Source organism: Fonsecaea monophora (genome assembly GCF_001642475.1).
Source record: "Fonsecaea monophora strain CBS 269.37 chromosome Unknown Scaff5, whole genome shotgun sequence".
In the NCBI taxonomy this organism is placed as follows: domain Eukaryota; kingdom Fungi; phylum Ascomycota; class Eurotiomycetes; order Chaetothyriales; family Herpotrichiellaceae; genus Fonsecaea; species Fonsecaea monophora.
The window spans coordinates 611,617-633,714 of record NW_019173936.1 but is presented as its reverse complement, the minus strand read 5'-3'; the positions used below and the strand labels follow the sequence as shown (position 1 = coordinate 633,714).

Genomic DNA, 22,098 nt, shown 5'->3' with positions numbered 1-22,098 from the left:
GATAAAAGAACAAGGTGTGATGTACATTATTAAGCTCGATGCCCCCGCCTCGTGAATCGCTATGAATTACCCGTTTTGCGAAGAGTCACGCCCGAAGCGATCGTTAAGTACGCTTCTTCTTCGCCTTTTACATACCAAATCCTCTTGGCTTTGGAAGGGCGCGAGAGATGTTCGTTCCCGTGGATCGCGCCAGGCTCCCTCCTGGCTGGCCAGCAGGGGAGCGAGAGAGGGCAAGGATACAATACGAGACAGGTGAAGAATGAGGCTCGAAAACCGAAAGAATGATCCTACTTGGATGTTCCAGATTGAAAAGCAAGGATGGCAACTTATAGAGAGGGCCTGCTAGATCGGGCCAACTTTGGGTGACGAGGTGGCGACCGGAGGTCTCGTTCCACTGCTCTGGCAGCAATGATCCCACCCTCGATGGCGCCGTCAATGAATCCTCTCCACCCATCGGAATAATCACCGCTAGCGAACTTGACGTTTCCCACTGGCTCTTGCAATGCTTCGAGATACTTGGACATGTAGTCTGGTTGGAAGACGCACCAGCCACCGTTGGAGAATGGACTGCCGGTGTAGTCGGCGAAGACCTACGAAGTTGGAATTAGCAAACATAACTTTTCGCGAATGCTTGGGCATGCTGCGTATACAATGAGACAAGCACAAACGGATGAGGACGCCGCCGGTTGTTTCTGTTGGGGTCGTCATAATTCGGAGGCAGATAGGTGCATTCAGGAGGACACTCACAAAGCGTTTGACCTTCATATCTGGATGGAGTCCCTCGAAGTACTTGACCAGCTCCTTGGCTTTGATTCTCGGGTCACCAATGTTTGCCCCATCATGGAAGGCGACCAGATTCGTGTCCTTCCCGGAGGGTGAGTGGGACTCGCCCATCACCATTACCAACTCTTCCTCGGCGAATTTGGCACCCGCCCACGACTTCCATTGTTTTCCCCCAACCTGGACGTGAAGCTTCCTGATGGGGTTAGACTTGGCCTTCGCAATTGCTTCGGCCTTCAGTGGAGGGAGCTCCGGGAAGAAGCTGACGGATCTCAACACGGTGAGCGGGATGGTGCAGACCACCTGACGGGCGCTGAACATGCGGCCGTCGGCGCAAGTCACGGTCGCCCTCCGCGGATCCGAGCTGTTGATGGCCTTGAGGGAATTGGAAAAGCTGTACGAGAGCTTTCCCGTCGAGCAAGCATCGTCAAAGATGCACCTTGCAAGTCCGGTTTGCCCACATTTGAGTTTGTACCTGGCCATGTGGTTCATGTACTCCTCCTGCGTCGTCCCGCACAACAGCCATCTCTGCACGATGTCAAACAGGCTGATTTGAGCAAAGTCGATACCCGCCAGGGCACCGAGGTTCGCCTTCGTGAAGGCCATCTCCTCTTCGGACAGGACGCCGTCGAGTTGGTCTAGTCGGTCCTGAACCGACATTCGATCATACTTGACATAATTTGCACGATTATAGCTCGGATTGTGCGGGTAGGGAAGCCATTCAGTCGGATGTTTACCATCGATTGCGAGAAACGTGGCGGCCGACTTCTCTTGCATAGCAGTCTGGATGTGGAAAATGGATTAGCCTCTTGTCTGGCATCAACGTTGACGATGCAACGGCAGCCTTACTATTTCTGCCAGCGACCAATCTTTCCGGGAGCCCCCCGTGTAGGTTGATTGTGGCGCTGACTCCGGGTACATTTCCAGAGAATCCTTGATTTGGTTGTTCAGTCCATATCGTGTAACTTCAGTCCACAAATGAGGCTGGTGCCAGTGGATCCAGGTGCCGCCCATCTCATAAGCATGCCCGTCGGTGTATGATGTCCATGTGCGGCCTCCAATGCGGTCCCGGCCTTCGATAAGAAGGACTTTGCGTCCTAGAGACACTGTCAGCGTGGTCCTGGAAGAAGGAGAAAGGCATATACCCTGAGATGTAAGGTCTCGGGCTGTAATGAGGCCCGCATAACCTGCTCCTATGACGATGACATCGTAGGTCTCAGCCGTACTCGCATTCAGTTCATGAGGGTTTATGACCGCAGGGGTTGGCAAGCCCGCCTTTAGTCCCTCCGTTGGAGTATATTCGAAGCCTTCTGCACTGGACAACATGGCGGGGAGTAATCAATGAGGAGCACAGCTGAAGGCAAACTGTCCGCCTGTCCGCATCCTTATATCCTTGTCACAACTTGAGACAAAGCCACACATAGCCAACAGCTGACATTGCGTACGCCGATACGTACGAGTCCTCCGGCGCAAATCAAGCATAATTCAGTACACCGTGCTCAACGTGTGGCTCATTGGAGTTGAAAGTGAACTCAAGCCTACGCTAAATAAGCCTTCTTTGATCCTCTGCAGAATAGCTCGCTGTGAACATCCAATTCCGGGTCTGCTCTGTCCCCCTCAATTTGCCTCTAGCTGAATCAAGTAACTGGTCGTCTAGAACACAAGGCTCCCTGTGAAGAGAAAAGGACCTTGTTACACAGGCCTCGGATGAAACCGCGAACCATCATCCCAGGACCAGGACGGAGGTCGTGAAAACACGTACCTTGGCGATGACCCATTTATAGAGGAAGCATCCGGGAAATAAAAACCACCATCGATGTATTTTTGAGCTTCGGACTAAGCAGGTTTGAAAATTTCCAGCCTAGACCAACTAATTAGTGTTCCCATCTCGACACAGAGAGATGTTGAGAGGTTTGGACATCCTCAGGTCTACATAGTCACCGCCCCCCCTCTTTCCCTCCCGGAGAAGCAGTGATAGTTTCACGAAATTGATTCACTGCATTCATGCATGACGGATCTGCTCCCCGTGGTCCACAACCTCGGTAAGGTAGGCATCTTCCATGTATCCTGGGAGATACTTTGCAGGATCGTCCGCGATCAGGAACTTCGGATTCTTGAAATCAACCCATCCTAGACTCGGATGGCTCAATCCAAATCCGGCCAGGCGCTGAATCTCAGGATCATACCGTTTGATGTGTTCGAGTGTGTTGGCCAGGAATTGATTTTCCTCCTATGAACAATTCTGATATTAGTTTTACCGCAAAAGTAAGAGAGGGGCCTTACTGTGCGATTGATCCCCTTGGTCATGAAAGCACCATAAACAAGACGTTCTTCGTCAGCGGTGGTGTTGGCACTTCCCCCGTGAAAGCAACTACCAAGCATGATGAAACCATCACCCAGGTTCAACTCGGCGTAGACGGCTTCTTCCGGACATGGCCTTCGCTCCATACCCCACAAATGCGACCGAGGGACAAACCTCGTGGCACCATTCGCCTTGGTCGTCTTGGTTCCAGCAATGAAAAAGTCGATTGTATGGTCGCGGCCAGGCTTGTATTCTGCCGCGGTGATCTCTGGAAGAACGTTGTGATGGATCATGCAGTCCCGGTGAAGAGGTTGGTCTTTCGCCCCCGGCCCGACAGAGAAACAAGTAGTCGCATCAAGAATGGGTAGTGACTTCGAGGTGAGCTCAGCATCGCCCCACCAAGATTTGTGTACATTGGTCAGGTACTCTGTGCAAATATCTTGGTACAGCTTGTTGGCGACAATGTGTTTGACAAACGTTTCCGACTTTGCGATCAGACCATTGGCACGTCGCGTCTCCTTGGGGAAGGACCTCTCGCTGGCATAAGCCACGTCGGCGTCAAAAGACGGTCTCAGATCTCGCTCGATTTGGTCAAGCACGTCCTTTTGCAGGACATTTCGAAGAATGACTCCCCCATCTCGGGCGAGGGTCTTGAGGCAGTCTTCCAGCTTAGTCTCAGAGTACTCATACTCCACGACCTTGATCTCCGGCGCGGGCTTAGCAATCATAGTGAGATGGGCTAGTGAAACGAAGCGGTGAGGAGGTGATGCCAAAGAGTGTTGGGGAATTGAGAAGCGGTCAGTTTTCTCAGATGGTCGACTTAAAAACCTTCCCAGACTAAGGAATTATGTAGGGTTTGATGGTTATTCGGAGGCTGTCCAGGAGCATCGGGGATCTCCTGCTCTCCTGAGTTCTCGTTCGGGACAAGGGATTGAAGAAATAGATGATAGGGATGTATGTACCTCGTAGATTGATAAGACACCAAATCTCCACCCAGCATCTGCCTCGAAGGAACGTCCACATGTAGTTCTGGCATGGCTGCACCTTTTCGCTCGCCGTCGCTGTCGTTTTCCTCTTCTGAAGAGGCAGGCTTCCATGGCTACATTTCGCATTGTCATTAGCCTCGGCGCTTGTGAATCGTGTCGCTGATTTAGGAACTAGTCTATCAGTAGGGCGGCTCTGCAATCCACGGATCCTCCAAATCTTGCTAATGACACCGAGCCAATAGCGAACGTGCAGGCAAGTCAAAAGACGTGAGACAAACCAGTTAAGAATATGTACTTGAGTTTGATTGGCAGAACGATAACACGCTCTTCGTTGCCGAACTATTACAAATTACTTGACCATCAAGCTAGTTGGGTGCTAGTTGCCCTTTACCCATTGTGCAGAGGCTGGGCATGGCTATATAACACTTGATGGAAGCTATAACGGTATAATATCACACCCGCCCGGGCCGTTTACCAAGTCTTGCCAATGGAGGTCGGAACCTGGGGCGGACAATTCCCGTTGGTGCCATAAGTTCTTGACGAGATCAGCCATGGCGCCGAGATTTGCAAAGCCGGCTTTCTGCTTGCGCTTGAACCACTCTAGCATTTTCCTTTGCTGCGTAGCTTTGTGGCATTCGGCGGCCACAACCAGGGTCGGCCAGGCCACAACGATGCCCAGTGTATCCTGCTCTAAAGCCAGAATATGCTCGATATGTCCCAAAGCCTTGTCAACAAGATCCTGCAAGTCGTTGGGTGGCACGTGCCGGAAGACGCGACGGAAATAGATGAGAATTGCAACGTAGAAGAAGCTGGCTGTGTGCTGTAGCCGTTGCCGCCCCGCCGCGTCCAAATCTCCCGTGGGAAGGTCGGAAGGAATATGAAGATATAGCTGCAATTCGAGAGTGTCCAGTTCGTTGGTGCTCAGATTGGTTTTGGTCGAAGACATCGCATTCAATGCAACCAGAATTTTAAGCAAGCCCCTGGTGATTCCGTAATTGAGCTCGAGAAAATGGTCGTCGACGGGAAGCTCGTCGAGAAACGAGACCATTGTGTCGGGAACTGGCAGATTACACATTCCCGCTAGAAACAGGTAAGATTGGACTATCTTGGTAGTGATGGCTTGGTCTTTGAAATCACAATTGACCAGTGAGTGGTACTTCAGTCCACCCGCAAGGTGACTTCTCCATTGCTTCGTTCCCCCGGAGACGGCGTCCTTGATGGCATGGCAAATGATGGCGTATGCGAGAGCGGCATCGCCAGTTCCGCTAATACTGGCGAGACAATGCTGCGTGTGACGCAATGCAAGATGATTATGCTGTAAAGAGAGAGACATGTAGTGATTGTCTTGGTGTCGCAGTTGATACAAATTCTGGGCCGACAATGAGCAGAGGGCATGAAAGAGGGCTATCGATCCGTTCGATTCCCGAGAATTGCAATTGATTCCAACAAGAGCCATGGGCATCCACAGAGTGCGACACGGGTTGTCGATTCGGTCAACGGCGACCATGTTTCCGCCCAGGTACATCACCCAATGGTGCACCAGCTCGCGCTGACTGGCCGGAATTTGAAGGAAGTCGATGTGTCTATGAATCGGGGGATCCGCGGATCTATCTTGCCGCTGTTGGATCTTTTGCCATTGTCGTGACGAGGAGAAATTTCTGCCAAGGAGTGCCAGGAGACCATCTTGCTCATCCAGCCAGTCAGCCACGTCAGGGGCGTCAGCGGAAATGGTGACAGCAAGGCGGTGAGATAAGGGCTCATAACTGTCAGGTCCAGCCAGATAGGAGTCATTTGACCGAGTGTTTTCGCTGCGCATCGCCGTCGGCGTGGTACAATTGAAGTTACTATCCACGGGAGCCTGCTCCCTGAGCGGCCATGGCTCGGTTGTGCAGAGTGAGAAATTGTCGAGACTGGAAAACGGGATCCTTCTACAAGGATCGGTCGACCCATCTTGCCCTGTCTGAACCGGGCTCAAGGTCGAGAAGCAACCCATCCAAGGCTGGTCCAGGGTGAGTGAGGAGCCAGGAATGTCTGCACCGTGGACTTGCTCTCCGTCGAGCTCATCCTCCAACTCATCGGGCGGGTCATCTTCCGAGACAAGAGCTCCGATGTGAAGGTCTGAAGGACCGGTAGCAGACCGGACGTCGGCGGAGGTCACAATAGGAGCTGTGGGAGCTGTGGGAAGCGCGGGAAACACAGAGAAAGGGCCCCGTGTTCGCGTGAGAACCGTGTGTGATGACTCCTCGAGATCGGATAAAAAGGATGCCACTTGCTGAGAAGTAAATTGAGTGGTACTGGCAGTACGATAAGCCGTAGGCCCGACGCATCGCTTCTTACCGGCTGGTTGAACAACTGGTGTCTCGGCGAGCATGTCCAGATCCGAAGCGACGGTCAGGTTCACCCAAGCGAAGCGGGCGGCATAGCCCTGACAATCGACACCAAACTTTGCGCATCTCTGGCAGGTAGGCCTCCGCTCATCGCACTTGACATGGCGGTCGCGGCATGTCCAGCACCCAGAGAGGGTTTTGGTGCGTGTCTTGGAGATCTTCGGCCGCCTGCGATGGTAGTAGATTGAGGCTGGAGACATTAGTGATGCACTCTGTCCATCCATCGAGATTTGAAGTCTGTGACAGCGACGGAGAATTGGTAAAAATGTGCAGAACAGGGAGGAAATCAAAGAGATATCTAAACGAGTTGGTGACAGCGAGCAACCACGATATCTCTGCAGCGCGGGCACGAATCAGGGGTGCTTAGGTGGGGCGGGCCTCCGGACAGATGTCCGCTGGCGCCCTTTTAACTGGCGAGCCCTATCATTGAGGTCCCATTAATCACTAGTTTAGTTGTGAGATGCCCCAGCCCAATGGCGGGAGAGAATGACCAAGGTCTCGCTCGGCCTATCCATTCCACCAACTTGGTCATCGACAAATGGAGCGCAAGGCATGTTAACTCCCAGAACGAGGGCCATGTTGCAGAGCTCATGTTCATCGCGCAGTGCAATTTAGGTATAAAGTGTTGTCCTTCGTCCTCCGACGAAAGAGTCCTCGTAGAGAATTCTCGCTAGTTATTCTGTTCTTCCCCCTCCTTCGTCTCCCTTAACCAGTCCCGATGACATCGAAAACTATGCAGGTACCAGCAAGTATGGACAACAAGATATCGCCCGCACCTCTCGAGGTGTTCATCGAGCCCACAATCTCGGTGCAGGAAGGCACTGTCGAGCTTGCCGAACTCAAGGAAAGATTCAATGTTTGGAGTACCATTGGTATGGCATATGCATTGATCGCCACTCCTTTGGGGATTGGCAGCTACTTGGTCTTTACGCTCGGCGTAGGCGGATCTCCTTACTTCATCTACGGCTACATCTTTGTCGCCATCATGCAACTGGCGGTGTGCTCCAGCCTGGCTGAGATTTCCGCCGTCTTCCCCCATGCTTCTGGTGAGGATGAATGCTTGACCTCGAAGTTTACTTGCTCACGCAGTGGTTACCAGGTCAGATCTTCTGGGTTGCCGCGCTGGCCCCTCCTCGACTGTCGCGGGGCCTAAGCTACTGCAACGGTGCCTTCACCTTGCTGGCCTGGACATTTGCGACCACCGGTTGTTTCGTCTTTACCGGACAAATGTTCGTCGCCTTCGCCACCATCTTGAATGAACAGTATCAAATCCAGACCTATCAGGTATTTTTACTTGCTATCGCTTCCGCTCTTCTCTCGCTGGTCTTCAACATCTGGCTTTTCAACTGGATTCCTGCCATCGCCAAATTCTTTGTCGTCTTCATCAACGCGGGCACGGTATACCTCTTCGTGGCTCTACTGGTTCGCGCACAGCCCAAGGCCACCGCCAGTGCCGTCTTCACGGAGGTTGTCAACGAAACCGGTTGGGCGTCAAAGGGACTTGTGTTTTGCCTCAACGTCCTGCCTGGAAGTGCTTCTGTCACGGTCTTCGACGCCGCCGCCCACATGGCGGAAGAGTTACCCCATCCAGAGAAACAGGTTCCACAGGTCATGATCTTCACCAGCCTCCTGTGCGCATTGGGCGGGTTCATTATGATCATCGTCTACCTCTTCTGCACCACCAATCCAGCGGCGCTCCTGGAGCCCATTGGCGGTCAGCCGATCTTTCAGCTCTTTCTCGATGCCTTCCGGTCGAAGCCACTACTGGTGATTGCGGCACTCATCTTCTGCGCCGTTTTTGTCTTCGCCTGCATCTCGTTTGTGACAACCCTCAGTCGCGTTTTATGGTCCTTTGCCAAGCACCACGGCACGCCGTTCAGCAACTTTCTTGGCCACGTCCACCCTAATTCACAGATTCCTGTCAACGCGGTCTGTGTCTGCACACTCGTGACAGCTTTGATTTGTTTATTGGACTTTGGGCCGGCTCTCATCCTGAATGCCTGCTTCGGCGCCAGCTCAATCTGTGGTGCCGTGTCGTATGGCATGCCGATTTGGTGTCTCATCTTCAAGGGCCGGGGCGATTTCCCTGAGAAGCGCCATTATTCAATGGGAAAGTTTGGGCTGCTCGTCAATCTTGTCGCCGTCCTGTGGCAAATCTTTCAAGTGATCTTTTTGGCTTTTCCTTTATATTATCCGGTGACGTCCTCGAACATGAATTATGCGAGCGCTGTCATGGGCGTTGGGGCCATCATGTTCGCCATCAACTGGGTTCTTCATTCTAGACGACGTTACGAACAACCTAAGCCTCTATTTGTGGCAGCACTGCACGGCGATTTGACTCGAAAGGACGCTTGAGGACGTACGCGAATGGAAGCAAGTGAGTCTGAGCGGTGAGCGGTCGGGAAGACTGGCGTAGTATGCCCCTTCTGCCACTGGCGAGAATTGGAGAGAATGAGCCATAGTAACCAGGAGGTTTGGGCAATGTTGTCTGTTAGGAAACTCTTCTTTGACGCGTAGAACTGTAACAACGTACAGGCTGGTGGTGCATCCTGTAGCCGTGGGGGATGCTACGGGGGATGCTTCGGGGCAGGTTGGCCGAAGCCGCATGACCAATGAAAACGGGAGAATGCACATGGGTGGCACAGGACCAGTGGGAGCTGGCACCAAAGGGATGAGTCACATGACCTCTGCCGTCTCTGTGAATGATTAGTCGATGTTCATCTACGTCTGCAACTGTGAAGCCCGCGGTTGCCTCCTGAGAGGCCACGCAGAATCGGCCCCTAACACGTTAACACCAATCGGCTCCCTCTTTTCTAATTAACCATACCTTAGCGCCCAGGGCTTGAAATAGTGTGTCGACCTCCATCCGACCCAGATATACAACTAATCCATGGACTTGGACATGTCACGGCATAACCCTACAGCCTTGCCCCACGGCCTCATCCACCAGCCTTACTATATGCCTCAGCCTTGTCACAGACCAGATCTGACCAGACCAGACTGGACCCTCCCCTTGCCGATGACTACTTACAGCCTCGCCCACGCCACATGTCTCCTCGGCCTCTCCACATCTCAATATTCCACTTATGTGACCCTCACAGCATGCTCATGAAACTATCGTACGCCTCAGACAATGTCTCAGACCCTATACGGTATGTTACGGAACCCTTATATACCGCGGTGCAATGTCTCACAGAAGTATGGAGAGCGTTAGAAATCAAACCCTCTAACGCAATCTGGGAATGTGACGAGAGGGAGGCCTTCGCCCCCTCTCTTGAAGGGTCTACATAGCTCGCCTCCAGACCCAGGAACCTTCTTAGAGGCTCCTTGTCTTCTGTCTTGTACTTATAGTGCACCAGATGGCAATATCATTGTCAGCCCAGGCCTTCACCCACGTCTCGAAACCCTCTTGGGGCCCTCCTAACTCCCCAGAGGCCTTCGCGTGATACGTCCCTGACAGGAACAGATCCACCGATATCTGACATTCAGTCCCGATCCTGTCGCAGATGACGCTTCATTCTTTGACAAACTTGAGCCTGTTGCATTGATTATATGATCCAATTGTCAACAGACAGCTTTTCCTTCATCCTGGCTATCGGTGGACGAAGCGATGTTGGCGCACAAGGGCCGCACGAAGCATACAGTTAAGGTCAGGACAAACCAATTCCTGAAGGCTACAAAGTGTGGCTTCTCTGCTGTCGAGGCGGGTACATCATCGATTGGCTCTTCCACAGCAAAATTGAAGGTACATAAGAAGGTTTGCGGCACTGCAAGACACGATATATGCAACCCATCCCACTCCTACCAATCCAACTTGCGGAGACTTACCAAGTGCCTGTCCGGTTCCTATCGAAGTTGGGTGCCTGCCATTCTCACCAAAACTGGCAAGCGTTCCTGGACAATTTATTCCTCAATAGTGATGTGGCCCATGTACTTCTTTAACTTGGTGTAGGTGTTATGGGAACCACCCGCAAAAATTCAGTCGACATGCCTCGAAAACTACGTAATCTGAAGGAACTGAATACAGCATCGGTCTATGGAGACAATCTTATGGTTCTGTGGGGTCATATTCTATGTTTTGCCTGGCGAGACAACCATAGGGTTCTCGGAATGACTACCGCATACTCTCTACATCGCCCCAAAGAGGACTTCATGGTGGATAAGTGGCGATCCAAAGAGACCTCTACCGACAACCATATTGCTAAATCGGTATTCGCCGAATGAGAGAAGGAAACACCTACCTATTCCTGTCGCAGCTAATGACTACAATCACGTTATGCTCTCTGGAGACAATAGCAATCAACTCCGGAGCTCTCTTTCTCTCGCTCTCTCTACTCCACTCAGGTTCCAGAGCTGCACTTGGTGCCCCACAAGCTTCTTTCTTTTGATGTTGCTCTAGGCAATGCGTTCGTTCCCCGGAGAGAGTCTCTGTCTAGTAGAATGCGGAGCTAACTGGGGGGCCTATGGTATGATGTATAATATATAGTATTTGACATGTAAACACTACAGTAGGGACTTGCAGGTATATCGGATGTGTACCGAGTAAGTTTCCAGGTTATCGGTGAATCGGTATACAAGTGTAATAGTAATGGCACTACATAGAGGCTTCTTGAAGCCTTATTTTGAAACTCGACTCGACCCGGAAGAGCACTGCTCGCGCTCGCAAACTGTAGGCTGCTCTTCCCAAAGGCTGCCCCTATTCCGGTTCCTTGTGTGTATGCTTGTCTTGTGCTCTTGCACGCTTTTTTCAATCGCTTGTTCTTCCAGAAGAATAGCTGAAAGACAAAGATAAAAGTTGTGAGGTCGTTCGAGATGCGAACCCATTCCCTCTTTTAGTATCTAACAGTCTCTAACCATCCCTAACTCCCTTCCATATCGCATAATATCTCATGATCGTCGCTCCGTTTCGCAAATCCAAAACCCCTGATTCCTGACTCCTGACAAATTCCAAAAGGCTCAGCCAGGCACCAAGTCCCAGGTCTTCGAGAGCAAATGATGGCCCGCCAAGCACACCCTATTCTCGCTGCAAGTAAAAGTCGTCCACGCCATTATACCGGGAACCGGGTGTTCCGGCGGGGTAGAAGATCTTCTTCAGCACCATTAAACACAGCGCGAGGAACACGCCCGCGATCGCCCGGTCGATGGTGATGGTATGTTCCCTGTCCCTTCCCTGGCCCCGCCGGAGAGTCAGGGGCTGCGCACTCTGTGCAATCGCCGCATTGGCCGCGGCTAACGGGGCATTGTGCAGCCCCGCGAAAAACGGTCGCGGATGATGAGTGTTAGCAGAAGAACCTGTGTTGGACGAAGCAGATTGAGCAAAATCGCCCGGCGTGAGGACTGACTCAGCAGAGGCTTGAGCTGCTTCCGCGGAGGGCGTAGGGACCATGGGGATGCATCGCTGGCTGGCGGGTCGGGTGAGGTTGGATGAGTTGGATCGTGATGAGTGTGATGAGGACGACGGCGGAGGTTGAGGCTTGGAGGATGGTGGCACTGGTACCGATGCAGGTTGCGCAGGGGTATCGGGATCTGGATTTGTAGAAGGTTGTAGCAACCGCTCTTGTGGCAGCGTTGTTGTCACCTTTGCATCTTCCTGTTCAGCAGCTCCTGTTGTTTGCGAAGGGACGCCGGGTTTTGCATTCGGGTCTCTCGCCTCCAGCGTCATGCCCTCCGGCAGGCTCTCTAATCCCAGATCCTCCTCTGCCGAGACGTTGACACCGGCCTCCCGACAGATATCCCACCACTCGCGCATAATGGTCTCATTCGTTTTGCGACAAGCCTCGCATTTCCAACTCCGACTCTCCTTTGCCAGTCTTCTCCTCACGTCCGCAGGTGCTTCCAAGCCTCCAACTTGGCCAGCTGAACCCTTCTCGGCCATGAACGTCCGGAGCGCCGTTAACGCGGTCCGGACACCCCAGGCGGGCATCCACGTCTCTTCGTGGAACCCGGATATGCTCAGACAGATCTCGCGGTTGACCTCAAACCTCCCTGACGGCGTGAGAAATCTAAAGTTCGGCGGCTTCAGTGGGTATGTGGCCGGCAGCGTGATGCGCCCGTGGTACATGCCGCCAGCGTATGGGGAGGGAGAGGGAGGACCGAGTAGAGTGAAGTGCCATTCATGCAGGTCGGAGTCGGAGACAGGGCCTGCAAAGAAGGCGGGGTTGGGGTTCGAAGAGGGCGAGGAGAGCTCGGCAGTCTCCTTGAGAAGGCGCCGGATCGTAGGCGAGGGAGCCATGGTTGTCTGAATCTGGTAGCAGAGGTCGAGGCAATCCGCAAGTTGAGGCTCAGGATGAGGTCATTGAGTGGGCAATAGGCTCCAGTAAAGATGCTGTTCGAACGCTGGTTTGGTGTACGAAGGAGTAGATGCAGGGCAGTATGAGGTTATGAGGTCGATTCGGGCACAGACTCCCAGCGAAACATGAGGTTTCCCGCTTTCGTCGAGGAGGTCAAGGAATGGGCGCATGCCGTTTGCAAGACAAGGCTGACCTGCGCCAACTTCTCAGCCTCGTGATTCTTGGAAATGGCTGGCCGCTTTAAGGGGTTCCTTCCAAGGCTGAGATGATGTTCGTCTCTTTTCATTTTACAAAGTCGTTGCGCAGAAGGGTTTCCAACAGAGGTAAGACTTGAACGGAAATACCCTGTTCAAGACACCTGAAGCATTGTTTCCAGCTTACAAGAGGTTTCTATCGATGGTGTCTAGCCTTACTTTCGACTGCTACACCACCACCCGGTGCACACCGGAGTCCACAAATCTCCACGATCTCCAATTATTGATTGAACGATTGAGAGAGCCGCTCGAGTTCTTACCGACAAAGCGGTCCACATGAAGAAGGTGCCATGTTGTTTGCTCCTAAGAATAAAGCTGCCCCTTTCTTGATAAGGGCTGCGACTCGTCCCATGGCGCCGCATATCCTGGACCACTCTCAGGGATCCCCCAGGGAACGAATCTTCTCTTCCCATCTCAACTGGGTAGTCGGAGGGTGAGAAGCGGGATGTGATGGACATGGCGATTGGTGGCAGCCTCGTCCTATGGCGTCGCAGAACAACCGCCTCGTCTCAACTCGGTCACAGCCTTGTCCATGCGAGGCAAGGGGCGCGTTTCACGCTGCTTCAGCCACGAACCCCCTTTGTCCCTTACCCTCATCACTCCAACCCTGATGCATCTGAACGAGCAATATCACAAAAGTTTAAAAGGTAGGTAGGGACGTGTGATCTGTGAATGCAGTCTCGCCATATCTTCGCTTCCTTTTTTCTTTAAGACTTACGCAAACACTTGCTATTTGCCCTTAGGCCTGAAAACTTTTGCACAGAGCATCCTCATTGAAGTACTGTGCCTGGCACCTATTGCTTCCGAGTATACATTCAATAGGCCGGGTCGTCAATCAAAGACTGCCAGAGAGGATGTGGTCGCCCAGTCGCATCACTCGCACATCTTCTAGCCATTCCATCGCCGTGTCAGTAGCTTCCGTGGCCACATCGACCATGAGCCAGAACTCTTCACAGCTGGCATCGAGTCCGGATACAAATTACAGTGATAACGACGATGACGGTATCCTGTCTTCATACCAGGGCGAGAAGCAGAATCATGATCCATCACTTCAACCGCAACTCCAGTATCAAGCCGTGCCGTTCGATCCGGAAGATATGCCTCTCTGGCAGCCCAAGAAACGAACACTCACCTTGAACTCGCACGAGCATTTCCTCGTCGCAGCCAAACAGCACCGCGAAGTGCATCAGAACTTGGAGATGCAAAGAAAGCGTAGTGAGTCTGTTGCGACAGACGATTCGCACGCCACACTGGCTGAGGATGCTTCTACGACAGACCAGGCTGATGATATGGATCTCAAAACCCCAACTGTAGCTGGACTGAAACTTCCGAACGAGACTGAAGACCAGCTTGTCAGTGATCCCAGCCCTTCGATCGAGACGGCTGGTCCTATGTCCGACCTTCTCCGCTCCATCCTCATCCGCGTCGTCGACGTTGAACGGTCTCACCCGACAATCATGTCCAACGACTATGACGAACTCCAAACCCGCCTCACCGAGCTTGAACGTGAGAATCAAAACATCCTCAGAAACCACGCTGATCTGCTGTCCCTCCGCAATGAGGATCTCTCCAACCTGATTAAAGTGAGGGATATGCTGGCCGAAGAAAGACGAGGACATGCCGCCATGAAAAAACTGAGAGATGAAGACTTGGAAAACGTCTTGATGTTGAGGGGGAAGCTTGCCAAAGCAACCTGGGCTGGGAGATTGCAAACCTCGCAACCACAGGACCGACGTTCCATCCTGGGAGGTGGGTCCATCACGCCCACGCTACAGAGAACCTCACGGCCCGAATCAGATGATCTCTGGCAACAAGCCCGTACTGCTGCAATGGAGCAACGTGTATTGGAGCTTGAGAAGGCAAATACCGAGTTGCGGACTCGTTCTATAACAGCGCCAAGCGTTGGTACCCTTCCAGTGGCCCATGGTGCAACGGGAGGCGATTTGCCGTGGAGTCGAGTTGAAGCCATGTTCGAAGATAGCCTGAAACATCGCGAGAAGATGGCGACCAAGGTCCAGCAGTTACGGTCAGAAAAGGAAGCACTACAAAAAGAGGTGGCAACGCTGGAAGACCGGAACGCCGAGCTGGAAGCACTCGTCGAGAGGCTGAAGAGGGGGTTCAGTGCTGTGCATTGACACTGCGATGATATAAGGTGTTTGGGATGAAAAAGAGCAAGTGCAAGGGCCAAAGCAATCAGGTCCAGTAAAACTACGATAGAGGAGAAATGTGTTAACGAATCCCTTTTGAACATAGAGAGGCCAACTCACTGTATTGTTGCAAATCGACCACCATGTCGTCTAAGAACCACTGAATGTGAAAACGTGCTTCCACATCTCGACTCTCGCTTCTACATACTGTAGCAGTTTTCCAGCAGTAGTCGCCAAATGATACGAGCACATGCCTGAGAATCCACGATATCTTCCCGACCAAGTCCAGGGAATGTGACATCTTGAATAAATTCCTTGGTGTGCCGGCTATGCGCCGGGCTCGGTTAGAAGCATAGATTCTGATCTTGGATTACATCCGATGACACAGACCTGATCGACTCGACGTAATCGACGTACCGAAGGAGGTCCTGGTCATACATGCTTTTGTGGTGATGTCAAGTCGGACATACTTGCACCACTTGTGTACGAGGAGTGGCGGTCTTGGTGTGCCTGCCATGCTTTTGGACAAAGTGTTGTTCAATCGGCTCGTCAGGGGTTTGGCAGCCAAGGCGGTCAAACAACTGGCTTCGCCATGCCCCTCTGGGGACAAAATCGGCCTCCCATTACCAGGGTCTCCTGGCATTCATTCGCACCTCCGCATGCCTTGGGTGTTTATTTTCGTCTTTTGAGACCACGCGTGTTAAAACCCAACATTGTCTGCCTTCCTTTTGGAAGGTTGCTCCTGAGCAGCGAGAACAATATCTTCGACGCGAACCAGATTAGCTGTACCCCTCCGAGCCCCTCGGTTCCTCAGATGTTGCAAACTGGGCGGTGCGAGATTGGGGTCTTAGCAAAGGAGACCTGTGGTTCCGTGGAGGTTCTCGAATCGCAGTGACTAAGGCACAAGGGGTTTGGGATCCAGCAAACTTGATGACCGATGCAACACAAACGGAAATTGTCCCAAACCTCACAGGGAGCTTTCTCAATGTTCGAGTATAGTCTCCAAAAGAAAAGTGGATGGGTGGGGAGCTATGGTAGCTTTGGCGGCTTGTGGGTATTCCGACGGGCGCGAAGGAGGCGGTGTCCGCTGCGGCTACTGGTGGTGCTGGGGCTCTGGAGCTTTGCCTTCCCTGGCTTAAAATGCGGCAAACTGCGCAGTGTCATGTCCCCATGTAACTTGGACCGACCACACGGAACAGCTCGAAGCCACAATTGGCGAGCAGCCGGCAGGTTTTGACTTTCAAAGATCTTTAGCGGTCCAGGAGCAGAATGCGGCTGCCGGGGAAAGTGCTCCGGAAATGCATTGTTCGAAATACTTTCACCGTCTCTTCTGATGCCACCAGTTAGATCGCCTGAGCATGCGAAATGGCGCGATAAGAGAGGGACACGAGGGAATAATACGAGACCGGCGGACCTCGTCAGGTGTTCGGTTTCGTCGTAGCTATGTACCAGCTTGTCCTCGTACGATTAGATTCTCAGGGAGGTGGAGGGGTCACCTCGCGGGGCTATGACTCGCCTCGCAGAGCAAGCGCTGATTGCTGTGCCGTTGACTTTGCAATAATGTGATTGCTTCAGTGCCACAAGGTTTTGGTTGTTCCAAACATGACTCTTTTTTTCCCGGGACAGGATAGGTGTAGATACATGTTCTAGAGCTCATGTACGACTCGTTATGAGCAGGTCGAGTCGTTCTTCTCTCGTCAGGAGAGTTGTTGTTAATCTTTCTTTTTTGGGGGCCCGACTGGTGCCGAGTTGCTTCTGCCAACAGCCCTCTGAATCCCAGCATGTACCCACCGCAGGTCCACCAGACTGGGTTTGTCCACGAGGATGGGACTCGGGAGTCTGGGACATGCCTCGAACCAGGGCGCGGAAGGAGGGGTTATGCTTCCTAGCCCTTGACAAGTCCCGCCACGTCAGAGAAAGGGGATGCCCGTCTGACATTAACAATCTTGTCCATTTCTCAGCTCTGAGCAGTGGTCAGACGGGTTTATCCTTGTAACAGACGTGGTTAGCGAGCTCCACGTCGTGGTTGAAGCCCGCGTCCCCCTCCCATGAGATCAAGGAGCTGCAACTTGCAAGGGAAAATGCAGGAACAAGAGCCAAGGCAAGATTCTAAGTGCTGACGATCCGACACTTTGTTTTCTTCCCACTTTTTTTTACTTGGTGCCACGATTGACTTAATCTGCGCGGAGCAACAAATGCCAGTCGTTGATTCGATTAAGTGGCCACCTGTTCTCACCGTTGTGACCACCATAAGCAAATAATTGGTTCGCGAGTCAGTCCAATGGGAGAAACTGCGTGGATGTAGGAGGTGTTGTGACTGGGAGCATCGTTTTTTGGGCGTGACGCTGCATGGGCAACGGCACAAGCGTGGGTACGGACCGAAGCTTGTGGCCGTGAGATTCGAGAGATGGCTGGTGAAGGTGAGGTGGCTGGGGGCTTAGAGCAGAATCAGTCACCTCCCAAGCCCTGAGGAACATCAACCCATCCAGCAGGATGGCATTCGAAGGGTGTGGTGAGCGCAACTCGGACGCCTTCTCTGTAACCATAAATGGGCAGTTTGCCTGCAAAATGTGTCTCGTGACGGCGGAGGTCAACTTACCATCACTTTCTTTCTAGGTTGAGGATGTGCGCCGTGACTCGGCTGCCATTCGTGGGATGGGCTCTGGGTTGTCCGTGGCCAAATTGACCAGTATCTCGGGGCCAGGGATGAGGCCTTGAAGTGGGCTTTCCCAGCACTCCGGTATCTCGAAAGTGGTCTTCCGCAGGGAATGAGAGGTGTAGGAGTAGTAAAGAGGCCATACTAACTTTCCTAACGTTAGAGTCCAGGCCGGTTTGATGGGTTTGTTGTCGTAGACTGCCGGGGAAGTGGCTTGAAGGAGGGATGGGGACTTGGTGGATGGATGAGTGTCTCTTCTCGAAGGGTGGCACCCTCGAAGCTGTGTGGGAAGGGAGAGGAAGGGAACAAGGACCCGCCAGCTGGGAATGGCGCGGGTCCGTTCAGGTCTGTTCGGGTGCCCCTCGGCCAGTGATGAGCTGGTCAATGTAGTAATTTTCAGGGGCTTCAGGGTTCTCACCGAGCGGGATCATGGGCTGAGGGAGATGCCTGGGCCCTCGCCTGGAATCTCTTGTGAGCTGGAGGCCTTCCCCCCCAAGAGCAGCCCTCCCCTCCGTCCTTTCCCTCCCTCACTCCCTCCCTCCTTTTGCCCCTCCTCCGTTTTCATTTTCTTTTCATCGCACACATCTCTTTCCCCCCTGCGCTGTACCAACACACCCTTCGTCGTCGTTATCTCGTCGACGGCTGTATTATAATTTCCATCACCTTCGTGGCAGCTTGTCGCTGCAGGTCGGTTGATACTCGACACAGACTTCACGCATACACACGTGATCCACTTTGACTGGCGTTCTTCGCCAATCGAGTCTCGGAGACGAATCCATTCAAGTCACCGTGCGAACCAACCCAGCGACCCAGCCAGCACTTGCTTGCAGAGAGCCCACAGCTGCAGCCAACCCTTCCTCAAATCCTACCTCTCACTCATTCTCTCAATTCGAACTCGAGCGTGCGCTGATCCCACGCGGAATGATCACGACGATATCAACACCTCTGAACCAACTCACTTTCGAGCCAAAGGCTTGCGCCTGGTCGGAGGACTTTTAACCCTTAATTTACATCCACCATGGCTCAGTCTGACGCTGTTACTGCTGTTGAGCCTGCCAACGCCGCAGCCGCGACGACGACAGCCCTCCCACCCAAAAAAGCCGCCTCTGCGCCCGAAAAGAAGTACAAATGCCAGTACTGCAATCGTGCCTTCAGTCGCAGCGAACACAGGAGTCGACACGAGCGGTCGCGTAAGTCACCAACTTTTTTTTCGGTTGTTGCGACGTGGGGCACCAAGGAGAAATCCAACCCCGCCATCAACAATCTATCTACTATTTGACTCTTTGTTAACTTCTCATCCCTTGACAGACACCAAGGAGCGTCCCTTCAAATGTCAGAAATGTCGCAGCACCTTTGTCCGCCGAGATCTGCTCCTACGCCACGACCGAACCGTACATGCGAAGGATGGCGGTGTACCTCTACAGTCTGAAGGAAGGCAGAAGAAGTCGAGTACAACCACAGGTACAGATAAAGGTGCAGGCGCAGGGACGAAAGCGGCGCCCTCAACGGCTACCGCTCCGTCCAAGCCCTCCATCACCATCGATCCTGGCACGTTGGAGCAGATAGAGGCAAGCAGCGATGGTATGCTCGACCTTGAAACTGCCGCCATGTTGATGACAGACTTCCAACACAAGGCGGCCGCAGCAGCGAACGGTCATCTGAACAACGGCGAAGGGTCAATCCCCGGCTATTCCCCAGACCGCAGCTCGCTCCTCGAATCGTCCGACTATCTCGGTGGCGCCAACAGCCTACCCCATATGCCCTGGGACAGCTTCATGCCCCAGGGCCCATCGGAGCCCAAGGCGCATTCCATGTCCAGCATGTCGTCGCAAGATAACCTGTCACAGCCGCCGTACATCCACATGGGATCAATACATCCCCATCAGTCGCAGCTCCCTCCCATCATGGAACGCACAAGCTCGCTCAGCGCCTCTCTGCCCTCTGCCTTTCCTGGCCTTGCAGACACCTTCCCCGTCTCTGGGACCCATACGCCCAATGCGCTCTCGCCGTTTCCGTCAATGACCGGTCCCGTCTCGCCAGTGAATTATCGCAAGTCGCCTGGTCCAGCCCAACCCCTTTCCTTACCCAAAGCTCCACAGTTTAACAACGAAGATGAGAGAGCTATGATTGCTAATCAACTAGGAGGAGACATTTCCCTTCCTTCGTTGCCCTCTATCAACCTCTACCTCACCACATACTTCAACTTATTCCACCACCATCTTCCATTCCTTCACCCTGTCAGTTTCCGGCCCGAGACAACTGAACCGGCTCTTCTCCTTGCCATTCTCTCCATTGGCGCCCTGTACAACTTCGACCAGGAACAAGCCTATCTGCTTCACCACGGCTCTAAGAAACTTGTCAATCAATTTCTTCAGAACAAGGACAACTTCGACTCGCGGAAATGCCCACTCTGGACGATGCAGAGTACACTTCTCAACATGGTGTTTGAAAGCTGGAGCGGTGGCTCCCAAGGCTTGGAGTGGGCATGTTCCATCAAAAGCCTGCTTGCAAACGTAAGTGCTTACCGAATGTCTCGCAAATGCATGCTTATTTTTCATAGATGGTCGCTGGTAACAAATACGAACTCAAGCTACGGATCGACGCACGTTCTGGCACACCACCAACCCACCAGGAATGGGTCAACGAAGAAGGCTGCAGGAGAACCTATTATGCCGTCTACATCTTCTTTGGGATGTTGACCTTGACCTACAATCACACTCCAGCAATCAGTTTCAATGAATTCGATTCATTACCCCTGCCTTCGTCTGAATCTTTGTGGAATATCGAACCGAGTGATGAGGATTCTTGGCAAGACATCTTCGCAGCTTCGCCCACGATCACAGTCAGAGAGGCGCACGATAGTCTCTTCCAGGGCGATGCCGCCAGATACAGCGCATTTGCAACTCGTGTAATGATCAATGCTCTCTTTTTAGAGGTTTGGAATCTCCGGCGAAGCTTTGAATCGTTGCAGGACGTTGTTCTGGAATGGAAGATCCGAATTGCATTGGAAACGTGGGAGAGATCACTTGATCTCTGCGAACCGGAAACCATCGTCGTCCCATTGAGCACTCCGCACAAGAGTCACCCACTCATCTTTAACTCAATGGCCGTATATCGAAACACCAGGGCTTTCCTCGAAGTGGACCTCAAGAACGTCCAAGAAGCATTGCGATATCACAACTCGTACGAGATTGCAGGGGCTATGACGTTGTCCCGAGACGCCGTCAAAAGAACCAAGGAAATGATCAAGGTGATCGAGCAATGCTACGAGTGCATGGAGATCGTCGCAATGCAAGGCATCAACTGGGTGACAAAGACATCTTCGACCAACTGGAGCATCGAGCATCCCCTTTGCGGCCTCGATTTGATCACGATACTCAGTCTATGGCTCTATCGCATCGAGCACGACGATCAAGAAGCTACAGAAGAAGAGCTCTCCATGTATATGAAAGTTCGGGGCTTGTTTGACGATGACGCTGTCGATTCAAATGGATCACGTTTGAGCTCTACCGTTGCCCGAGTCTGGGGGTCCATGTTGGATGGTGTGGTTGTTTGGGGGTAAGTCGAGGTTCCTATCCATGATGCTTGGTTGATTTTAATTCTGTCACAGTATCTCGAAAACCATGGGTGAATCATTCAAGCTCCATGCTCAAGCTCTCGTTGGATATGTCGATGAGATGCATTTGGATCCCGTCACTGGCATGCCACAAGTGTCAGACCAGGCACTGATGGGCATGGAAGCAGCATATTAAAACCATTTCCTTTGTGACTTATGTCGGCACAATTACTCCTCTCTACCTCTTGCATGGCGAACGGTGGCTTTTTTTGGGCGGGAGAAACACGGCGTTGATCAGCATGGCGGTTCGTCCACTTCACGGCATCAACTCGACTTAGAAGCCTTGTTTTTCAGCATATCAACCCGCCTCCTTCAAGACACTGGTCCCCCTCGACACTCGACCGGCCGTCCATGGTCTTGAGCGGCTAAGGCAAGCACCATTCATCTGAGTGCGCAACGTACTTGAACTCGATCTCATCACGAACCACATACAACATCTAATCTTCTCCGCTTGATACCTTGTGCGCTTACCGGATGCAAGACTCCCACCCATCTGCATTTACTGATGACATTTCTCGCTCAAACAAAAAGGACGGACTTGAGCGTCCACTACGGCCAGCAGGAATTCCTGGCCTCATGACCATTCATCTCTTTGCAACTTTTTTTTTTTTTGAAACCTTAGGACTGAGACACGGCCGATTGTGTGATTTGATTATTCTTACCTCTGTACACTAGTGACA

General features: G+C 52.6%; 7 protein-coding genes across 7 annotated transcripts; 3 read left to right on the top strand and 4 right to left on the bottom strand.

Annotated features, from left to right (window-relative positions):
• Positions 1–326: 326 nt before the first annotated feature.
• On the bottom strand, positions 327–2,106 carry AYO21_01479 (hypothetical protein; the record flags this gene model as incomplete). Its single annotated transcript, XM_022651462.1, has 5 exons — positions 327–590; positions 651–692; positions 748–1,563; positions 1,630–1,877; positions 1,926–2,106. The coding sequence occupies 5 exons, from the start codon at positions 2,104–2,106 to the stop codon at positions 327–329; spliced, it is 1,551 nt and encodes a 516-aa protein (XP_022516435.1).
• A 676-nt stretch (positions 2,107–2,782) lies between these two features.
• On the bottom strand, positions 2,783–3,810 carry AYO21_01478 (hypothetical protein; the record flags this gene model as incomplete). The annotated part of the gene is made up of 2 exons (XM_022651461.1): positions 2,783–3,010; positions 3,064–3,810. 2 exons carry the CDS (start codon positions 3,808–3,810, stop codon positions 2,783–2,785), a joined length of 975 nt encoding a protein of 324 aa, XP_022516434.1.
• A 694-nt stretch (positions 3,811–4,504) lies between these two features.
• AYO21_01477 (hypothetical protein) lies at positions 4,505–6,655 on the bottom strand (the record flags this gene model as incomplete). Its single annotated transcript, XM_022651460.1, has 1 exon — positions 4,505–6,655. One exon carries the CDS (start codon positions 6,653–6,655, stop codon positions 4,505–4,507), a length of 2,151 nt encoding a protein of 716 aa, XP_022516433.1.
• Positions 6,656–7,206: 551 nt separating this feature from the next.
• AYO21_01476 (hypothetical protein) lies at positions 7,207–8,810 on the top strand (the record flags this gene model as incomplete). Its single annotated transcript, XM_022651459.1, has 2 exons — positions 7,207–7,501; positions 7,555–8,810. The coding sequence occupies 2 exons, from the start codon at positions 7,207–7,209 to the stop codon at positions 8,808–8,810; spliced, it is 1,551 nt and encodes a 516-aa protein (XP_022516432.1).
• A 2,659-nt stretch (positions 8,811–11,469) lies between these two features.
• Positions 11,470–12,687, bottom strand: AYO21_01475 (hypothetical protein; the record flags this gene model as incomplete). Its single annotated transcript, XM_022651458.1, has 1 exon — positions 11,470–12,687. One exon carries the CDS (start codon positions 12,685–12,687, stop codon positions 11,470–11,472), a length of 1,218 nt encoding a protein of 405 aa, XP_022516431.1.
• A 1,247-nt stretch (positions 12,688–13,934) lies between these two features.
• Positions 13,935–15,134, top strand: AYO21_01474 (hypothetical protein; the record flags this gene model as incomplete). Its single annotated transcript, XM_022651457.1, has 1 exon — positions 13,935–15,134. The coding sequence occupies one exon, from the start codon at positions 13,935–13,937 to the stop codon at positions 15,132–15,134; it is 1,200 nt and encodes a 399-aa protein (XP_022516430.1).
• A 3,686-nt stretch (positions 15,135–18,820) lies between these two features.
• Positions 18,821–21,554, top strand: AYO21_01473 (hypothetical protein; the record flags this gene model as incomplete). The annotated part of the gene is made up of 4 exons (XM_022651456.1): positions 18,821–18,992; positions 19,111–20,315; positions 20,363–21,360; positions 21,413–21,554. The coding sequence occupies 4 exons, from the start codon at positions 18,821–18,823 to the stop codon at positions 21,552–21,554; spliced, it is 2,517 nt and encodes an 838-aa protein (XP_022516429.1).
• Positions 21,555–22,098: the final 544 nt, after the last annotated feature.